Source organism: Myotis myotis, unplaced genomic scaffold (genome assembly GCF_014108235.1).
Source record: "Myotis myotis isolate mMyoMyo1 unplaced genomic scaffold, mMyoMyo1.p scaffold_m19_p_11, whole genome shotgun sequence".
Lineage (NCBI taxonomy): Eukaryota > Metazoa > Chordata > Mammalia > Chiroptera > Vespertilionidae > Myotis > Myotis myotis.
Window position 1 is genome coordinate 3,287,211 of NW_023416315.1, and position 21,599 is coordinate 3,308,809.

General features: G+C 52.8%; 2 protein-coding genes across 9 annotated transcripts in view; one reads left to right on the forward strand and one right to left on the reverse strand.

Moving 5' to 3' along the window:
• The window catches only part of ZNF277 (zinc finger protein 277), a 42,545-nt gene extending 27,845 nt beyond the window's left edge, over window positions 1-14,700 (reverse strand). For 4 of the 6 annotated variants that reach the window (XR_004970769.1, XR_004970768.1, XM_036327288.1 and 1 more), the window contains exon 1: window positions 14,578-14,693. Coding sequence is in view for 2 of the 6 variants with exons in the window: in XM_036327288.1 (XP_036183181.1) it covers window positions 14,578-14,668 (91 nt within the window). In the remaining 4 variants the exon portion in view is untranslated. Of the gene's footprint in view, window positions 1-8,135; window positions 8,257-10,376; window positions 10,478-14,577 lie in introns of those variants that run through there. The other 2 variants (XR_004970770.1, XR_004970771.1) reach the window with 2 other exon arrangements.
• Window positions 14,701-14,933: 233 nt separating this feature from the next.
• The window catches only part of DOCK4 (dedicator of cytokinesis 4), a 198,877-nt gene continuing 192,211 nt past the window's right edge, over window positions 14,934-21,599 (forward strand). For all 3 annotated transcript variants that reach the window (XM_036327289.1, XM_036327291.1, XM_036327290.1), the window contains exon 1: window positions 14,934-15,267. In XM_036327289.1, the coding sequence (XP_036183182.1) occupies window positions 15,231-15,267 (37 nt within the window). In that variant the 5' untranslated portion in view covers window positions 14,934-15,230. The remainder of the gene's footprint in view (window positions 15,268-21,599) is intronic.

Consider the following 21,599-nt stretch of genomic DNA (forward strand, 5'->3'; position numbering starts at 1 on the left):
CATGGGACAAAATGTTTGTCATTAAATGACCTTACTGAGACAATTAACATTTTAGCTTTTAATGTGTTAATACAGAAAGTGACCACATGCAGTATATTTTTCATAAATACACAAGTAATTAAGGCAAATAAACAGATAATCTAAAAAACGGAAACTAAAGATGAAAATTCTTGGCCAGCAGCTTGGCCATTTTAACGACAAATCTGGGCAAGCAGTCTATAAACATAGTCGATAATAATCCTTATTTTATTTTAAAAATATTTTTATTGATTTCAGAGTGAAAGCAAAAGGAAGAGAGAAACAGAAACATCAATGATGACACAGAATTACTGATCGGCTGCCTCCTGCACACCCGCCCCCGGGGATCAAGGCTGTAACCCAGGCATGTGCCTTGATTGGGAATCGAACCGTGACCTCTTGGTTCATAGGTCGACGCTCAACCACTAGCCAGGCTCAATAATAATCTTTTAAAAAATTTATTGTTTCTTAAAATGTCAGTGAATTGGAAGACAGAACATGAAGGGGGATAGAATCTACTGAGGCAGGCGTGAGACAGGAGGAGGGCAGATGCAGGAGGTGGCGCCATGGATGCAGGGAAGTCCCATGGTGGACACGGAAAGGCGTGGGTCAGGGAACAGCACATTCTGCAGAGAGCAAGCACATGGCTGGCACTCATATGCCACGGACACTGAAGATGAAAGTTTAAAATAGAAGAATAAATGCTTACAGAGGTTGAGGCTAAACTTTTAGCACAGTGCTTAAAAGACTAAGAATTCTAAGATGTGTATTGCCTTCAAGTAAGTCAAAGGATGCTACTTGAAAAGAAAAAAGCTGACTTTATTTGGAACAAAGAGAAGTTCAGGTCACCTTGCTTTAAAAAAGTTTTCTATTAAAAATATGCACGTGGAGGCAAGCGAATCACACAAGAGCTCTGGCTAGAGGCTTTGCTGAGCAAGAGGATTAAACAAATGAGCGTGGGGTCTTTCAGCGAAGAAATGATTACAAAGACACTTGTGAACACAGACCCATTTGAGCGGGACTGTGAAGGTTAGAGAATACAGGGATTTGGGGCAAAAGGTTACATGTGGTAACGGACAGGGAGCCTGAAAATAAACGAGGGAGAGGTGAACCCTAGAAAATGAGGTGGTGTTCCCTCCAATCCCAGAGTTCTCATTCTCTTCTCCCAGGAAAGGTGAGATATAAAGGCCCAAGTGAAGTGATTGCTTTTCTTACCCTTAAGTCAGAGACACAGCCAGAAAGACACGTAGGCACCAAAACACCCACGGTCAGCTCTTTATGGGACCTTGCAAATTTCTTTCGCATCCTTTTTTTTTTTTTTTTTTTTTTTAAGCCAGAAAAGCAAATGGCTGTCTGTGAGGTCAAGCAGACTTCACAGCTGGTCTCTAGGTATGTTACTGCTGGTGTTGAAGGATAATGTCAAAGCTTCATTCCAACCCCCAGGCGCCTGGTCAAAGCTGAAGACAGCAGGTACCCAGGACAGAGGGAGCCGGGCGGGAGTCAGGCTTCAATGCAGTGCTCAGAAAGGACCTTTAAAGCCCGTGAAGCTGTCCGGTGGTGTGGCTCAGTGGTTGAGGGTCAACCTAAGAACCAGGAGGTTACAGCTTGCTTCCCAGTCAGGGCACATGCCAAGGTTGAGGCTCGATTCCCGGTAGGGGGTGTGCAAGAGGCAGCTGATGGGTGATTCTCTCTCATCATTGATGCTTCTCCTCTCCCTTCCTCCCTGAAATCAATAAAAACATATTTAAAAAAAGCACAAAAACCAACCTGGGCAGGTGCTCCCTGCCTGAGCAGCAGTTGGGGTCTCCCCAGCTGCCTGAGCAGAGCCAGACGCGGAGAACCTGGAGGCGAGTTCCACTTAGAGGCGGCATTAGGGGTCAGTGGTCGAGCGTCCCAGGCTGAACCTCGCGGTTCTGTGATTGGACATGAAATGACATGGACAATTCTACCAAGTCCAGAAGGAGCTGTTAAGAGAGAAACAGTGCCCTGTTGCTTGCGGAAGTCGGAACAGCGCCATCAGACCGGCCTGCTGCTTCCATCCTGCCCTGTGAGCAGCCTCCGCAGCTCTGCTCGCCCTACATTCAGGCATTCCTCACACTCCCACATGTAACCTGAATGTGTGAATCGGGCAACTAAGTCTAACCCCTTCCCAGAAAGAGCTGCCCTAGGCAAGCAAGACCGAGGTTTACTCAGGACTGCCTCCTGCTGTTAATTAAACGATGGGAAAAAGTAGACATGACCTCCATCTCACCATGAGAGAGTGATGAAGTGATTCTAGAAATTAAGCAAATTATGTGAAATGTGTTTTGAGAGATTTAGTGGCATGGGAAAATATTCAGGAAAAATTATGCAAAACTGTATTTATACTATGATCCCTATTTTTAAAAAATATGTAACATATTTTGAAACAAAAGGAAGTACCAATCAAAGAAAACCACGGTGCGAGGCTGAGGGGGAAGGGTGACTTGTCTTCCTCCTTTCCAAGCTGAGCCACTCCGGAAGCGGGAGCCCACTTCTCAGGCGGCCTGCCCAGACACAAGCACCTACCCGTTTGGTCATTTATTTTAAAGACAGTTTTCCCTAGTGTACCTGCGTGTTGTTTTGAATCGCTGTGTTGCTTAGATCATATTACCTGCTGACTTGGGATCGGGACACTGACTAACATTGTATTTTCCTCTTTTCTAGGAAGGACATGCTAGAGGCTGAAGTCCGAATCAGGGCGACTCAGTCTGTCCGAGCTGTAACCTTTGTGCGTGTGCTCACACCATGTGCGTGTGCTCACACCATTTACACGTGCCTTGGTTTCTCTGATGGAACCCCAACATTACACTCTCTCCTAAAACTTTGCCCTTCCTTCCTCCCTCCCTCCCTTTCTTTTCATTTAAATGAAAGTCCCTTTGGATACTGCAAACAAAACTACGAAAAGCAAACTGATAGAAAAAACTCACTGGATACTGTCTCTGGAATTATAATTCTTAAAGTAACCTTTTTAGTAATTAACTTTTACAAAATACATCTGAAAAAGAAAATCTTTGGAAAGCTTCTGTGACTCACTTTCCTTCCGACAGATTTGAGGGTGATGCCCCTCCCCCCAGAGTTCACCCTGTGCCTGGGGGAGTCATTGCAGCCTAAGGGGAAGCAGATCTGCTAGTGTTTGGAACAACAGGGCAGGAAGACTCTACCTGAGACTCAGCCTTTTGTAACCGGGACAGAAGAACAAATCTTGATTTAGCTTAATGCATGCAAAAGTAAAAGTCACTGTATCTTATTTTATTATATTTGGGGATAACAAAACAGATTCAGAGCATCTGCTGGTGTGTTAATGTCTTTCTAATTACCTAGCAGTTGAATAAGTGACTTCATTAGCAACCAGCCTGGCTATTATCTCTTTAATACAACTGCTAACATCAGGAAGGCAGCACAGGAGACTCTCACAGAGCACAAGAACAATGTGGGGTGCCGTGGGCCCCTGGGAAATACTATTAGAAGTAAAGGTGCTAAGAACTTGGATTCTGATTCGTCAACATGCTCATGTGGAAAGTGGATATTTATGATGACATGTTTTCCCCAAATACCACCAAGGCTGGTGGCAGCACGGGATAAATATGTACATGAAAATGTTCACTGTCCCACAGAAAAATACTTCTTGTGCCAAAATAAAACCCAGTAAAAAGATTTTTAGGAGTTTCTACATAAAGGCTAACTAAGGTTACCCCATAGATAGCCAGATATTTTAAAAACTTTCTATTTGAAAGTTTACCCAACTTGAGATACAGATAAGTTGGTACTCATCTATTTCACAGTATAAACAAATTAGGAGATATGAAAACCACACAGTAAAATGATTTCCCGTCCGTTAGCAGAATCCATCACACACTGGCTGTGACGGTGTTTTCCTGTGGGTCTCCCTCCTGTGTGTGAGCATGTCACCTGGCTGTGACGGTGTTGTCCTGTGGGTCTCCCTCCTGTGTGTGAGCATCACGTCACCGGGCTGTGACGGTGTTGTCCTGTGGGTCTCTCTCCTGTGTGTGAGCATCATGTCACCTAGATATGAGGGTGCTGTCCCTGTGTGTCTCCTGTGTGTGAGCATCACGTCACCGGGCTGTGATGGTGTTGTCCTGTGGGTCTCCCTCCTGTGTGTGAGCATCACGTCACCTGGATATGAAGGTGTTGTCCTGTGTTTCTCCCTCCTGTGCATCACCGGGAGGCCTGGTAAGCACAGAGCACTGGGCACCCCCCCGCCCCCCGAGCCGCTGATGCCAGGGCTGGGGTGTGGCCCGTGACCCTGCATCTCTAACAAGCTCCCAGGTGAGGCTATTGCCTCTGGGGAGCCGCATCCTGAGGACAAGGTGTCCACTAACACAGGGTGTGGTGTGGGGTGGGAGGAGGGCTGGTGTATCATCTTCAAAAAAGTGCCTCTATATTAGACCCCATTTCTAGTCAGACAGTTTAGGAAGTGAAGTCTGATCACTGGGAAAATTCCCAAACCCCGATTTCTCTAAGGGAAGGAAATAACAAATGCAAGGCCGGTTCAGGCCAGTTAACAGAGAGGCTCTGTGGGAGCGCCCAGGATGCCGCGGCTTCATTAGCATTATCCAGTGTTGCTATGGGGACAACCGAAGAGGAGTCAGCCGCACACAGAAAATGAGAGGGGAACCAATGAATTAAAAAAGCAAAACACCTGAACAGTTCTGAGACTAGAAAAGCCAAGTCACTGCCTAGTTCAGCCGTGGGCAAACTACGGCCCGCCGGATCCGCCCGTTTGAAATGAATAAAACGATTGAAAAAAAAGACCGTACCCTTTTATGTAATGATGTTTACTTTGAATTTATATTAGTTCACACAAACACTCCATCCATGCTTTTGTTCCCGCCCCCCCTGGTCCAGTTTAAGAACCCATTGTGGCCCTCCAGTCAAAAAGTTTGCCCACCCCTGGCCTAGTTCCTGGCATGTCTATGAATTAAGGTATGTATTCTCCTTGAACAAAGAGCTGTGGCCACACACAGCTCTCCATCTTTAGAAGGTGAACGCTCCCCTTGCAATCCAGGGAGGGAAGCAAAGGGAAGCTTTTGGGAGGAGAGGGGAGGGCACCAGAGGCCCTGACTGCACACAGCGGGCAGAGGACCCGCGGGGCTGTGTGGGGGTGCAGTGCGGGGAGGCAGGCTCCGGTGGCAGGTGTGACAGGGCCCTGGGGACCGAGGGAGGGAGGAGCGCAGGTGGGTGGCTGCCTCAGTGTTTCACTAAGAAGCTGCGAAGAGCCAGAGAAGGGACAACCGCTGAACAAACACCAATCCTCTCCCTCCTCCAGTCAGCCCCCCCCCGCACCCGGTTCCTGGGATTGCAACCCGGTGCCTCTGCCTTGCTTCCTAGCTCATCTCAACTCGCTGCCCCTTCCCCAGCTCATGTGGAACGTCTCCCCCTCACCTTCTCACTGCGCTCAACGCCCGCCCATCCGTGTTTCTTTGTATTTCTTGTCTCCTCCCTCGTTTCCGTCTACTCAAATCCCACCCCCACACACCGACTTGCCTTGCGAGGATCCCACTGGGAGCTTCCCCGCCTGGTCGGGTGGCAGTGGCCTTTCCTGCCCTCGCTCACTCGTGCTCATGAGCTAAACGCAGGGGTTTTGACCTGTGATCCCGATGCCTCGGGTCGCTACGAGACCCCTGGGATGAAGGGGCAGCCACAGCGATGGCTCCCTCGGCCTCCCCGTCATCTTCCACCGAGGAGGCCTAGCGCTGATGGCTTTTATATATCGAGGTTCAGTGTAAGGTAATTTGGAAAAGAGTTCCATCACTTACAAGAAAGCTTGAGAAATGCTGCTCTCTAACCTACCAAGTCGCCTGTCACTCACTGAAATATCCTTACTGGCCTTTCTGCTTGCCGCGTATACATTTTGCTCCATAAATGACACTGGAAGCTCCTTAGAATTAGTTTCTCGCTCTTCTCCCGTTCTCAGCTCAGCGCTCAGGAAAGGAGTGCTCTGTTGATTGGCGCATCTTTAATCCATTTCGCAAATGACCTGGTAGATTCACGCTGAGGTGGCCGGGCTGAGGTGCGGGACACAGTGCTCCTCGCATTTCAGGAGCCGCCTTAACTCGGGGTGTGGAGCGAGTGGAGACAGGGTTTTGGGACAGCAGCACAGCAGAGGGCCGGCTGTGGAGGAGCGGAGCCTTTCCCATGCCCCTCAACATGGGCACCACCCCAGGAGGGCACCGTGAGCCTGGCCCGGCTGGGACGCAGAGCTCACGTCTCGATCTGCCCACGCCTGTTGGGCTTCCATAACTCTGTGCACACACACGGACGGTGCGCTTTGCTGAGCCACACGCACTGCAAGGACCGTTCTCTGCGCTCTCCTGATCTCGTCTCTTAGGAAACACACAGCGAGTGAGCCACTCACAAGGTGGCCGCTCCCTCTGGATGACAACGACATTTGAGAGGCAGGGTTAGCCTCTCAAATTAGGGGAGGACAGGCCAGGGGGTGCCCTGTGAGTGGAGGGGCAGGCAGCTTGGACAGGACACGCCTGGAGGAGGAGCTGGGACCTTAATGTCTGTACGATGAGGCGACTTGGGAGGCTCCATGCTAGCCATTCAACATCAAATTTCAGATAGAATAAGCCTTGGTCCCTTATTATAAATATAATCAAGGGTTTTCTTCTAAAATCAAATAATTAAAATCTGAAATGGGAAATGTGGAGGGCTTTCGTGGAGATGGGCATTCCTGTTGGCCGGAGTTGGCTGAGCCTGCATTTCTAACAGGCCTCCTTCTACACCGTAAGCAAACCGCGATGCCGAGTCCCGCGCCACCAACGGCCATTTCCAAGGTCCTCGCCTGACTTCCTTCACTGTGGGAGCGTGCTTCTCCAAGGAAGGCCAGGGTCTGGGGTTTGGGTGCTCACACTGGCTGCTGTGAGCTGCCAATGTCAGTGGTTGCATTGTGTCCCCCCAAAAAGACATACTGTGGACCTGGCCCCTAGGACCTCAGAATGCTACCTTATTTGGAAACAGGGTCTTTACAGAGTTAATCAGGCTAAAATGAGGTCAAGTGCGATCATAATCCAGTGTGTCCGTGTCCTTACACACGGGACAGACACGCAGGAACACCGTGCGAGGGGACAGCGGAGGTCGGGATGTCTCCAGAGACCTTACCCCCAATCATTATGACTCCTAATCCCCATCCTAATCCCAGGGCTCGTTATTCGCTTTTAAAATTATCTGTCGGTCTCTCATACATGACCCGATGGCACAAAGGCTTTGAAATCACTTCAGTGAAGAGGGAAACAAAGACATTCTGGTGGCAGTCCCTGGCCACGGCTGCCTCTCACCACAGGAGGGACTGGAGGAAACAGCAGGATCCTGATGGCGGACACTGCCCTTCCTTCCTCAGGAGCTGGAAGCTACTATTTTGTCTGTTTTCTGAAAGAATAGACTGGACCCCCCACGCCACGCCACTGCCTGTTTCAGACACATACACTTGCTATTAGGAAGGAATACATAAGCTACATTGCACACTGATCGAATGAAAAATTCTTTGAATTAGAAAAGTTCTATGTTGTCTCGACCCCAATACACTATGTAAAATAGTACCTTACTGATGTTTGCTTGTTTCAGAAATGAAAAATGTCATACATATTAAAGAAAAATTTAAAAGAGTAAAAACATTCACAGGCAATGAAGTAATCTAATACAATAAACCATCAAAATGGAAGAAACCTGCCCCCCCGCCCCCCCCACCCTCCTAATGGTGAGACAGGAAGGAACCAAAAAATATTCTGAAAAATTGCAGTTAGGACCAGATGGCATTCACTGGAGACCTCAGAGTAAACCGAGCTACTCAGAAAAAAAAAGGAAAGAAAAAATAAAGCAGCTTATCATGAAAAAGACGCCTGCACTAGAAAGGTACCGAAAATGGGTGAAGCAGCACTTGCAGTAGATACGTACATACGTTTTCAGTAAGAGACGAATTATAGCAACAAACCAGCATTCCCCCTTCTGGTTTATCAGACTGAACTTCACCCCAATTAATACATCAACATTTTAAAATAGTTTATTGCACACACACGTGTACACACACACACACACACACACACACACACACACACACAGTTTTCAAGACTCACAGTCACTCCTCCGCAAATGATGGGGGCTTGTCTGGCAGTTGTTGGGGAGCTAGGCCTCCTCCTCTTTCTCTGCTCATTGGTCATGGGCACAGACTTCCCGTCTTGGCTACTGTGAACAGCGCTGCAACAAACACAGGGCTGCATGTATCTTTTCGAGTTAGTGTTTCCATATTCTTCAGATACATGCCCAGAAGTGGAATCGCTGGTCTTAATTTTTTGAGGAAGCTCCATACCATTTTCCACGGTGGCTGCACCAATTTACCATCCTACCAGCAGTGCACAAGGCTTCCTTTTGCCACATCCCCTCCAACACTTGTTATTTCCTGTCTTTTGATAATAATGATTCTAACAGTGAAACCACATTTATTTTGAGAATCCCAAAGAAATGGAGACCAGCCAGCGGTGAATACGGCTAACTAGAAGTTAGTAACAATGGTCCCATGAATCTTCTCTAAGCTGTTGGAAAAAATCTTCCCTAAGAAATTCCTCCGCCCACAGCAGCTGCGGCTTCTGCTTGGCTCACCATTTCGGGAATGGACAGAGCTACAGAAATGGACACTCTGACGCCGCCACACAGGCAATGAAGACCTACATTCCTGAGGCCATGGAAGCTGAGCGAGGAATGTGAATTAAACTTTTATAGCCTTAAATAATGCAGGAGCAGGTACGGTTCCCTGATTAATAGGGAGCTCAGATCGAGGGCTCTGGAGCCGGCGGGAGAAAGCGGTTAGTGGGGACACTTTCCATTGTTCAATTTCCAAACCTTAGTCAAGCACACCACGGAAAGGACACAGAATAAAGAAGAGAAGACACCGATTTGAAGAGTCAAGTTGCTCGTATTTTGCTGACGTGGTAGGTTTTGTTGACACAGATATTGGTGTCAGTGTTACCTGGGACATTTTAAGAGCTCTGGCTGCTGGATGAACCAGGCCATGCTGCCTGGAGGCTGTCACACTCCCTGGCAGAGCAAAGAGCTGCGCTGTGGTCTCCACCCGCGGGGAGCGCTCTGTGTGGCTGCTCCCCACGCCCACGGAGGAGGCTGAAAGGGCGGGGCAGGAGGGCTCCATGGAGAGCCCGCGGCTGTGTGTCAGCCAGGGGTGAACGGTGTGTGGGATGGAGCTGCTGGGACCCTCTCTGCTCTTAACCAACACGATGTTTCGATGTTTCCGGGGGAGACATTCCGCAGAGCACTCACACCGCAGGAAGTGTTAATTGGGGGGATTTGAGGAAAAGGGAGTGTAGTCAAATATCTGGGAAACTGCCATTTTATGTGTCTCTTGGACATTCAGGGAACTTAACTTACTAAAGTCCTGCAGTAAGAAGATATGCAACTTCATAGTGTTTGCAAATTATTGATCACGAAAACACCTTTGTGTATAAGATATTGTAACACTTTGCTGTCCTGTAAGTCTGAGTCCTGGGATACTGTCCTTGAAAGCATCAAGGCTTACTACCCCCCCCCCCCCCCCCCACTTCATCAGGAGGCGAACAAAACCAGTGAGAACACGGTTCTGATGAAAATGTCCCTGAGTGCGACAGCAGAGATGACCTGCCCTCCAGGCCGCCGCCTAAGGCTTCCTTCTTTACTCTTCACCTGCCCTGCGAGCTGTGAATGCGCATGGTCAGAGGCAGGCTGGGTTCCATGGGATGAAGGGAGACAGCACTGTGCTCTACTTATAGAGAGAAGCGGAACTACCGATGCCTGCGAAGAGCATATTAATGGGGAATTAATGGTGCAGAATCTAATGTGTTCTGTCCGTACACGCTAAGATGTTTTTTTCACCAGGAAAAAGATCAAGAACAGGCCTCTTTCTCTGAGCATCAAATTCTACGTCGTCTGGGGTCATGAGCAGAAGCGTGTTAGCGCTTTCTGCGGGAGGATTGTGTTACAGCCACTGATTGCTCAGGATGAAGGGGCAGTCTCTTCCTTCTCCACTTTTCATTAGCTTTTTATGTAACTTCCTCCTCTAATTCCCCCCTTTACTGAGATTATTCTTATGCAGAGCATGTCTGACGGCCACATCCATTTCGCTCTCTCTTGTTGAACTACATGGCACGGATGGATTGATGAGTATATGACTGACATCCAGCACTCCATTCGCTTCAGGTGCACAGAATCTCTTACTTAGCTCTGCCTTTGTCACGTCGATGGTTCTGCACATTTTCTACCTGTAACAGAGCTATGTGTGCAGTTCTTCTCTCTCCCCTTTAGGCCATGTGATCCCGGATGGCAAGGCCTACCTTGTTTTCGACTTTGTATTCTTCTGCATCTACAACACACACACTGCACAGAGCATCCGGTTCATACAAATCCCTGCAAAGCCCTAGATGGTTTGGCTCAGTGGATAGGGTGTCGACCTGTGGAATGAAGGGTCCCAGGTTCATTTCCAGTCAAGGGCACATGCCCGGGTTGCGGGCTCGATCCCCCATAGGGGGCGTGCAGGAGGCAGCTGATCCATGATTTTCTCTCATCATTGTTGTTTCTCTCTCTCTCTCTCTTCCTCTCTGAAATCAATAAAAATATATTTTTAAAAATTCTGCATGAACTAAGTCTCAGTTCTATCAATAGCTTTTACGATTTGCCCTGTTAAAAACTGGAAAGGTGAGAGAATAGGGTCAGATGGGATCCATCCTGTTGATCTATCCATATTCCCTCCCTTGGATTAAGAGACCTTACAAGTCGTCCATTGCTGTGGTTCTCCACCAATTTCCTAACTCTACATGCCTGATTAAAATCACCCACAGGTGCAACTAGCGCATACGCGGATATGTTATTCTTGCCTCACGAACCCTGGGATATGCATGCTGTGGGCTCCCTGGTGTCAACCCACCTTCACCTTACTCTGTTGATATTTGGAAAATGCAGTCAAAGGATGTTAATATAAGTGAATTCTCTCGTAGACAAACCAGGAAATCTTATCACAAGTGCAAGTAACTTCTCTAACATCAGCCAGCCAGAAGCAGGAGTGAGATTTACACCCACTAAAGCCTGTCTCTGAGCCACGGCCCTGGAAAGGTGGCCCATGCCCAGGAAGTTGGTCTGGTCGAACGGCTTCCCTCACGTGGGTGCGTGCTTCCAGAGCTTCCAGAAGTGGGTCATGAACTGGCTGCTACTAATTCCAGACCTCCCAGACGTCCCTCCCCCAGCATGGACATCAGCTGTAGGGCTGCGCACAGCTAGCTACTAGGCTGTGGGTTACTAACAGGCAACAGTCTCCCTATTAATTCCTTTGTAGTGGTAATTGCGATGAGCCGATACAAAGTATTTTCTTTTCTAATTGGCTCTTACTGGTGAATAGCAGCTTGTTACATAACAGAAAACTGTGTGAAATAACCACAATTACAATTCTGAGGGCTTTCTTTAAAAACAACACCAACACACCACAAATCTAAGCGTTCGGATAAAAACACCAACAGAACGTAGAGCCTCTAGCCTCGCTTGGGAAGCGTTTAGGTTTCAGTTACGGGAAAACAGGAACCGGGACAGCAGGCTTTTCCTTCCCTTTAAAAACAAACACTTAAAAGCTGGGCTGTGCTGGCCCAGGCAATGCCTAGAGGACAGGCTCCAAAGGACCCCTTCCCCCCAGTGTGACTGGGGACAGACAGGGTTCTCCCATCAGCTCTGATCCCACCACCTCCCTGACAGGTCCCCGGGGAAGGCCCCAGCACAGAGCAGATGCACAGTCGCCACCGAACCAGCCCAAGTGCCACCACAGCTGACACTGTCCCAGGAGACGCGACGCGAAACAGTATTTCATACGGGACTTGGCACCAGCTACTGCTCAAGGAATGTGAGCGCCCCCAGCATCATCATAATAACACCTCCTTTCTAACATCTCCAAATTGCCTACAAGCAGGTTCTGTTCCCTTTCACAGGAAAACTAAAGGATGCCCTGGAGGAGGCCCCTCAGACCGCACACCAAACCCGCCGGACTAGTTTCTAGGACTCTCTCTTCATGACACCCTCTGGCCTGTACCTCGCCAGGCCCCCCAACTGGACGACCCCCAGAGCTCCCTGCTGACTCAGCTGGCGCGCATGCCTGCATGTGGGGAGCCGGGCGCTGGGTGTGCGGGGCAGCACGGGGGGGTGGGGGTGGGGGTGGGGGTATCGGGATAGAGACCATGTAAAGAGGCTTTCCCAGCACACAGTTGCAATTGTAGCGCCCAGAGCCGGCAGACAGTCAGTCTGACACCTCCAGATTCCCTGAATGCCCGCAGCCTGTGCAGTTATCCCCACACATTCCGGAGCCTCCCCTGGGCTACCCCACCCTTGACATTGCTCCCCAAGTGCAGAGTTGAGAGCAGGCGGTTTTGGAGTCCATCAGGTTATCTTCACATGGAAGGCAGCTAGTATTTATCCGGGCCCTGCTTTGTGACTTTCACCGTCAGTCACTCTGCAATGTAGGTATTACATCTCCATTTCCACACGTCAGCAGCACGTGCAATGTACTTATGTGACGCAGTTACTCAGTGTCAGAGCTGAAACTGAAATCGTTTCTCCAGGACGAGGGTCTGCTCCTCTGTCCACCGTCCTGTCAAACAAACGCGCTTAAAAGAGCTGCATTATAAGTTCGTTGAATAAACTTCAAACCGGCCTGACCCCTGAGCTGCTGCAGTTGACTATGCTCAGCTCTGATAAGCACCGGTGGATACAAGTACCACAAAGCTTGCCCCCAGCAAGCGCACTGTCTACGGGTGGCCACAGCTGCCAAGCAAACCTAGTCTGAGATGTCAGTGTGACCAGGGAGATCTGGGCCGGGAAGCAGGGCGGCTGGAGGTGGGACTGGAAGAGTCAGACCTTAAATGTACACCCAGAGTGTGGCCCTCGTTCTCCAGCACGAGAGTCACCCCGAAGATGTGGAGCCACGGATACATGTTCATGTCTATCATGTTTCTCAGTTCTACCCACTAGCCATTTAAACATTGGTCATGGATGGATGAGGGTACGGGGCATCTCATGTATTCCTGGTGGGAAGGCACACTGATCCCTTTCAAGAGAAAGATCCGACATCTACCAAAATGGTTAACATGTGCCACCTCTGGCCCAGCAATTTGTTAAGAAATATACCCCTAATGGCCACGGATGTGTATATAAAGCTATCTCGTTACCTCACTACTAAAGCCCCACTATACACACAGGCACAGGAGAACGGCGGGCTCAGGGACGGCACACCCACTCTACATGGAGCACAGTGGGTGCAGGCCTTTAAAAGGGGCGCTGAATTAAATAACTTTATCCCTGCACCGCTCAGAAAAAACCTTATGATTAAACCTCAGTTAAATCGGGAAAACAGTAACAAAATAAACCCCTCAACAGGAGTTGAGAAACAAATTGAAGCCCAAAGCAATGTCATCATAAAAGGATAATGAAGGGACAGAACGGACCTGATAGCTGTGTCTCTAACTCCTCTCCCAGGAAAGCCACAGACCCCAAGCCCTATAAATTCTTTGTTCCCTTGGGACTCAGGGCTCTCTCTTGCATCCAGTAATGGAAGCAGGGGGGCGGGGGGGACCAAGTCCCGGGCTTGAATAAATGACTATGCTTTTGCATCGGACTCGGCTCCCTAGTGGTCTGTCTTGGGGGATCTTGAAATCTGGGCATAACAGATCACTTGCTGTGCTAAATTGCCTACCAGGGCCAAGAGGATAGTAATGGTTAAGGGTCTCCGGAACACCTGGGTGTGTGTGGGGGGGGGGGGGGGGGAGGGGCGGGGAGGGCGCCAAGCGGGTGGTGGGGGAGGGCAGGGGGTGGACCAAAGGTGAAGGACGGGGCTGGGAACTTTCAACGTCTGGGCATCGGTCTCTGCGGCGGACCCGACAACGTGAGCGTCGGCCAGAGCCACCGCGGCTGGGACCTTCCGAACCCCCTTCCCGGCGTGCGGACGCCCCCTTCCTTTCTCCTTCCCCGCGGACCCCGCTGGGCTCCACCTCGAATCTAACCGCCGGACCGTCCGCGAGCGACCGGGGAGGCGGAGGGACACCCGCCCGCTCCCGAGGCCGCTCCCGCCAGCAGCTGGGCACACCTGTGGACTGGACAGCACGGACCAGCCTGCAACTGGAAACCAGCCGGCAGCGCAAACTTCTCTCCCGAGGCCTCACCGAGCGAAGGGAGGCGGGGCCCGGGAGCCGGCGAAGAAGAGGAGCTGCCGAACCCAGAGGGTGACTGCCCGCGAGCGGACCCGAGTGGACCCGCACCCGCTCGGCAGAACGCAGAGCCGGGGCCCTGCGCGCCCCCGGCGGCCCGGGAGGCCGTGCCACCCCCTCCCTACACAGCCCGCACCACCCGCCGCCCGGGATCCACGCGCACCCCTGGGCCCCGCCCTTGGCCCCCTCCCGCCCATGTGGCTTCAGAGCCGGCCGGCTCCCGGGGTCCGTCCGGCCAGCGGCATCCTGGCCCACGAGAAAGGCGCAGCCCCCCCGCGCCTCGGGGCACCGGGCTCACCCTCGTTACTGACAGCCCCGGCTCCGCCGCGACCGCCGTCACCGTCTTCCCCGCCTCCGAGCACAGCCCCCGGGGCCCTGGGAGCCGCCATTACGCCGCCGACTGGGACGGGGAGGGCCGAGGGGCGGGGCGGGACGGACGGGAACCAATGCCAGAGCGACTGGAAGCGCACTCCCCGTCAACGTGACGTTTCCTCCACGCCCACGTCGTGCCGTCACTCTCTGGACCAATAGAACGTGGCGAGCGGAACCTAACCCCCGCCCCTAATAGTTCAGACCACGCCCCCTTCCGGAATGGCGCAGCCCCGAACTACACTTCCCAGTGTGCCTCGGGGCAGGGAGGGCCGGAGCAGGCGCCGGCGGGCGGAGGTGCGCCCGAGAGTGCCCCGGCGTGTTCGCTTAGTTCAGTGAATCAGAACAATGACTGCGCCGCCGGGTCGCCGCGAGCGCGTCCGACTGTGAGCGGCCGCCGCCGGCACAGCGGCAGGCGGCGCAGCCTGGGCCGCGCGGCGTCAACGCCGGGCTCGGGAGCCTGCAGCGCGCCCCAGCGCCCGCAGCGCACTCCTCGGCGGCTGTGCATTGTGAGCCGGAGCCGGAGCCGGAGCGGGGCCGCGGGGAGGACGCAGCCCGAGCGCCCGGGAGCCCTGTCCAGTCATGTGGATACCTACGGAGCACGAGAAATACGGCGTGGGTGAGTCTCTGCGGGGCCAGCTTGCAAGCCCACGGGCCGAGCGGGTGCGCGTTCCGCGTCCTTGCCCCCGCGCCCCTCGCGCTCTGCCGGCTGCAAATGCCTCTCCCCGGCTGGCATCGCGCTGCGGGCTCGCGCTGCGGGGAGCCGGCCTCGGGGCGTGGAGTGCGCGCCGGCGTCTTGCCCCCCACCGCCCTAGGGCGCTCGGACTCCCGGGCGGACCGGGGGCAGCGCGCGGCCAGCCGCCCGCTGCGGGCTCTGCGTGCGGAGTTGGAGAGGCGACAGGGCGCGAGTGTCAAGTTGGAGGAGAGCGGTGGACGGCGTTCCTCTGCTTCCTTCCCCTTCTCTCACCGCGGTGTGGGCCGTGACGACCTCCCAGATTGGAGAGAGAGACGGAACCGCGGCGCCCGCCGAGAGGACACCCCCAACAGAGGGAGGCGCGAACCTCCGCTCTGGCTGCGGGCCACGTCCCGGGAGCGCGGAGTGTGGCCCCGCGCCGTGGAGCCCGGTGACAGCCCGAGCCGGGCCGGAGCCTTCTGCTCCCCCCGTTCCTCCCTCCTCCCTCCCGACGCGGGGTTAGGGGACTGTGTCCTAGGGGCGGGGGCGCCGGTCCTGTCACCATCTGCGCGGCCCGCCCGTTGCTCTTCGGAGGGGAACGGGTGTCGGGGTGATGTTTTTACTTCGGGGCGCCCTGCGGCGGGGCGAGCGCGGCGGGGGCGGCGATGGAGGGTGGGCGGCTGGGGAGCGATGCTGGGGTCCCGGCTCGGGAAGCCTGGCTCTCGGGAGCCCGGGTCCCGCTTTGAGGACGGGCGCTCGCTGGACACGGAGCCGGGGAGCGCGCGCGGTTCCGTGCAAAGGTGAACAACAAAGGACATCAGTGCTGACGGATGGGCGCCGGCGTCTCCCTGCCTTTTCCTCCTCCCATGGCGGGCCCGGCACATTTCCCGTTTCTGTGGCTCGATTTCAGCGGGGTCGCCCCTTGGCAGTTACTCCCCGTAAGATTGTAACGATCGGCGAGCCAGGCTCTCCCAGGAGCCTGCAGCAGCCCCGGGCGATGAGCCCAGCCCGGAGGCTTCCCCGGGAGAAAGCGTTATGGATTTATCGCTCCTAATGCCCCCTCCTGCCGAGGGCTGGGCACACTTTTTCTTTTAAATTGGGGACAGACCTAGTGATTTAGAAGATGTGGAGGTATGTGCGCGGTTGCTAAATCCCTTTGCCTGTAATTTAAACAAATCTGGGAAGCCTTCCCAGGGAGTGGTATTTTTTTCCAACTTGCCGAGGAATAGGGGTCCCCGAGTCCTGGGAGAGGACCGTCGGTGGAGCACAGTCATTTCCGATGTTTCAGTGAGCTGCCATCTGGACCGTGGCTGTTAGTGAGACAATAGTTTGGGCCCCACCTCTGGGAAGGGGTGCCCGCTTCCCCTCTCTTCAAAGTGGAAGGAGGAGGAGCTGGTGGGTAACTCCCTCTCCCCACCTTTTTGGGGGTAGGTTAACCCTTGCCAGGAAAAGACAATTCCTTTGCTGAGCTGGGGAGGAACCCAGGCCCCCCTGTCCCTGGCTTTGACATCCCCACCCAGCAGTCTGGAGGCCGTCCCAGATGCTGCTTCCTTCCAAGAGTTAAATGAGACTCCTGACGGCCGGGATTGATTCTCCTCATTTCCGTCCGTGCCAGGTCACAGCTGGGGAGCTGGTGTTGATTAGCTCTGCCCGGGCCTTTCCCTGCGAGCCGTGGGCAGAGGCTGGACACGCACCCTGGGACGTCCTGGACCACAAGCTGGATGTTATCAGTCAGGCTTCTGGGGCTGCAGCGGGCGCCTGGCTCCCGGGTGGCTGTGATTTGGTCCTGGAGGGGCAGGCGGTGGCCTGGGGAGCACTTGCTTGGGACGCGGAGGCAGAGTGAGGCGAGAGGTGAGAGCAGAGAGGAGTCTGCTGGTTTATACAGCGTCATGCTTTCATCATTAATTTTTGTGCATTTGGCCTATGGAATGTTTAGCTGCTCGTTAGGAGCCATCTGTTAGGCGTGTGTGTGGTGTGTGGGGTGAGAATTTTGCTGGGATGCTTCTGCGTGGACTAGTTCTCACCGTTGAGTCCTATTTGTAGCTGCCTACACCTCAGGTTGTCCAGGTTTTTTTGTTGTTTTTTTTTGGAACCTTGGTTGGTGTCTGGGCTTTTCTCATCTAGTTTTTATAAACATTAAAGAAAAGATATTTTCTGGGCACCGATCTTTGGCTGATACCAGGTGTAGGAGTAACTCAGTTTCCTCATTCTCTGAAATAAATCAGTCTCTGTAACCTGGAATACCTGACCTTTCAATGCACATTGTATATTTCCACAATGATACTTTTTATTTACCATCAATTATGCATGAGATCATTATGTGGTAATTACATGTCTTTATGGATTTATGTTTCAGTTTACGGCAACATACTATCACCATGGATAAAATTACTTACATCCTATCAGGGATTAAAATTCCTTTTTAAAAACATCCTTACCCAATGATATGTTCTTACTGCTTTTAGAGGAGGAAGGGAGAGGGAGAGAGAAACATTGATGTGAGAGATCGTCTGGTTGCGTTTTGTACACACCTAACCAGGGATTGAACCTGCAACCTGGGCATGTGCCCTGACGGAATTGGACCCGCCACCCTTCAGTGCATGGGAGGATGCGCCAACCAACTGAGCCACCCTGGCCAGGGTGAAATCCCTTGTCAGACCTGATGTGTGGGCACTGTCTTCTCACTTAACTGATGAATGGTCTTTAAACGTGCATTTAGTTATGTACTGAGTGTTCTGATTCCAGGGCATTAGAAAGGAACAGGGTGAAGCTGCAGTCCTGAGGGGTAGGGAGCCTGATCTCTTTAAAAACATGGTAGCAGACACAATGGTAGGTGTGCCGCGCTCACCTGAGATGGGGCGGGGGCGAGGGGGAGTGGGCGGTGAAGGATTCAAGAAGACAGACAAGAGAATAAAGCTGGGGCCGGGTGGGATGCTGCTCTCGGATGGAGAGACAGTGCCACAGCCTGCAAGCTGAGTCTATTTTATAGCCAGATTCCAGGAGGCAAAGTAAAGGCTGTTGACAATGTTCTCGCGGGTTTCGAATCTACTCAGTTACATGCATCTGAACTCGACCAAGCTTTGTTCTGGCAGCACTTGCTGCACCTCCCACAGCCTATATCACTCAGCCACCTGGGACCTCTGGTTCGTACCATAACGTCAAGCTCACAGTATAGCCTTTGGCTGTAATTGTGCTGGGAGTGCTTTGCCTCCAAGCTGGGACTTGCACGTGGCTTTGCCACGAGAGGACGTGCCTTCTCATTAGTCTGAGGCTTGAACCTGTCCAACCGCTGTAGCCGCTCCCCGCAGATAGGCATATTGTATCTGGGGAGATTCTGGTCGGTCATGGCCCTAGTCTAGACAGTACTGTCCGCTGTGTGCCCTTAGGTAAGTCACTTACCCTTTCTGGGTCCAGTGATAGCCAAGGCCGTTCCCAGTCCTGATTCGGTAGCCCTCTTCCAAACAAACACGCGTTTTCGTTAGAAAAGCATCCGTGTTGTGGAGGTCGCTATGAGAAAGACACTTTGGCTGGGACACACCCACCTGCTTTTGACTAAGATGAGAGATAAGCAAAAGCTACCTGGCCAGATGCCAAAACCCAGGTGGCTAGTTCCTTCAGTCTCATCCTCTCCAGCAGGAACCCCATGTGCAGTGACTAAGGCGCTTTCGCTCGCCGCCCGCCCCCTCACAGATTTGTGCATGATCACTGCCTGCCTCCTGCATGCCCGCATCTGTCACCCCCTCTCCCTGCCCAAAGCTGGGTGGGTGTTCGTCCCAGAGAAAGCGAAGACCACGGCAGACGCCTGCGCTGTTCGCTCACTCACTCAGCGGGCGTTTGTGCGCACTTCGCCAGGTGAGCCGAGTCTTGGGAGCTGTGCACCTGCGGGCCTGGGAGGGCTCTGCAGGGGGGTGTGGGCTGGACCCATCTGTGCCCAACGCCAGGCGCTTTCCGCCGAAAAGGATGCACAACAAGCTGACCTGAAGGGGACACGTGCCATCTTAAAACTGGAGTCTTTTCGCCCTGGTACCACTGAGTCCTCCGAAGTATTCCCCGGCTCCCAGTGGAAACCTCTGTTTCAGAGCCCCTCCTGGTCTGGGAGGAGGTATTTCTACAGGATCTTTAAATATATATTTTATTGAATTTTTACAGAGAGGAAGGGAGAGGGATAGAGAGTTAGAAACATCAATGAGAGAGAAACATCGATCAGCTGCCTCCTGCACACCCCCTACTGGGGATGTGCCCCCAACCAAGGTACATGCCCTTGACCGGAATCGATCCTGGGACCCTTCAGTCTGCAGGCCGATGCTCTGTCCACTGAGCCAAACCGGTCAGGGTTCTACGGGATCTTTAGACCGTCTTCTCCTTCGAGGGGCACTCGAGTGGCCACGTGCGTGGGAGAGGGATGAGGGCGTGTATCATTTCCCTAGCTGTGTACCATCTGTGTCGGAGAACACGCGTCAGTCAGCAGTCATGTGCTGCTGGGAGTGTGGGCACAGGATGAGGAGCTGTGAGGGGAAGAGCAGGAGGGTGCATGTTTCTGAGTAAAGTGCCATCGAAGGGCTGGGTGGACGGGGTGGCCACTGACAGGTGTGGCCAGGCCTCCCGTGGCCATGGCCTCCACACAGGTTTCCCTGTCCTCGTCCTTCTCAGTGATGGTTCTTTCACGAGGTCCCCACAGTTACCCAGAAACGCCGCCTCTGCAGTCTAGTCTCGGTCCTCCCCCCTCCTCCCTGCCTGCCCCCCCCCCGCCCCCCCCCCCCCGGCTGTATCTCAGGCACCACAAAAGGGGGTTGTAAACATTTCAGGCAACCTGAGCTGTTCCTGCGTCTCGCTCCCTCCAGGAGATCACAGTTGCAGACGGTCTCTCATACGTTATGTCCAGGTCGCTAGCAGGGCGCTTTCAGCTGTGAGCATCGGTGGCAGAAAAACCTTCAAACCTAAGGAAACGCAGCCCAGATGCTGTGACTGTGAAATGCTCGTAGTGTTCCATGTCTGCCCACTGCGGTAGAGTGATCATGTCTGTTTAAAAGACGAGGAACAACTTCCCAGGGGCCAAGCGGCCTCCTCTGGGTCATGGCTTAGGATCGTGTTTGGCTGTCATTCGTAACAGGAAATACATTTAATTTACTGACCTGATATGTACACAGACACCGCCAGCACCCCTGTGCCCCCCATGAGGGAAACAGTGCCTGTTCATACTCTGTGTGATGCTCAGTTCTTTTTTCATAAACACAAAAACAAAAACGCTCATCATGAACTTTCCTGAGTGATTCACTCATGGGTCCTGACCCTCAGTTTGCAAAGCTGTGCTCCGGGTCCCCTGTTTGTGGTGCAGGAGGGACCGGAACTCAGACCCTCTGGGTTTCTAGTCAGATTCAATCACAGAATCAGTTTTTTTTCCCCCAACAGTCAGATCGTTGCGTTTGCTGCGACTTAGAATTTAATCAACATCCTTCTCCCCCTTCGGGGTAGGCCAAAGCCCATCTTTTTACTCACTGTTTCTAATTAAAGATGCAGCAGCTATGAAAGGCCATCACATACACTGTCGCTGTCCTTTGAAGGGCACGTGGGCTTCCTCCTGGGATTTTTAAAAAAATATATTGTTATTGATCGCAGAGAGGGAGAGGGAGAGAGAGGGAAACATCAGTGATGAGAATCAGTGATTGGCCGTCTCCCTCATGCCCCCCACTGGGGATGGAGCCAGCAACCCGGGCCTGTGCCCTGACCGGGAATCGAACCTCGACCTCCTGGTTCATAGATGGACACTCAACTACTGAGCCACGCCGTCCAGGCCCCCTAGCATCTTGTGACAAGGAGGGGAGGAAGGCACTGAGGCTGTCTTCTGGGTTCTGGCTTGGACAACAGGGTTCATGCAAGTGCTGTTTTCAGAAGAGGCACTTTCGTAGGCGGCAGGTTTGTGGTGGGAGGTAAGAGCTCTGTGTGGTCACCTGGCGTTGGCCAGGCCAGTCAGACACCCAGGTGGCTGTACCCAGGGGAACCAGCCCCGAGCGAGGTTCTGGATTGAAGAGCATCATTCGGTTTATGTGCGATGTGATCAGCCTAGATCAGACTTCATTAATTGTGTTGACTTTGATGATGTGGTCTGCTCGTCCAGCCTCAGATTTAAAGCGACAGGCCCTAAATGCCCAAAGAGCAGTCACTGAAGCGCTTTCGTAGGACGGGTAGCGGGGTCTCTCCGGGAAGAAAGATGAGCTCCCCTGGAGAGTGGGCAGTGAGCCCCACGTCATGGCCCTCTCTTGCTTCGCATGAAGGCATCG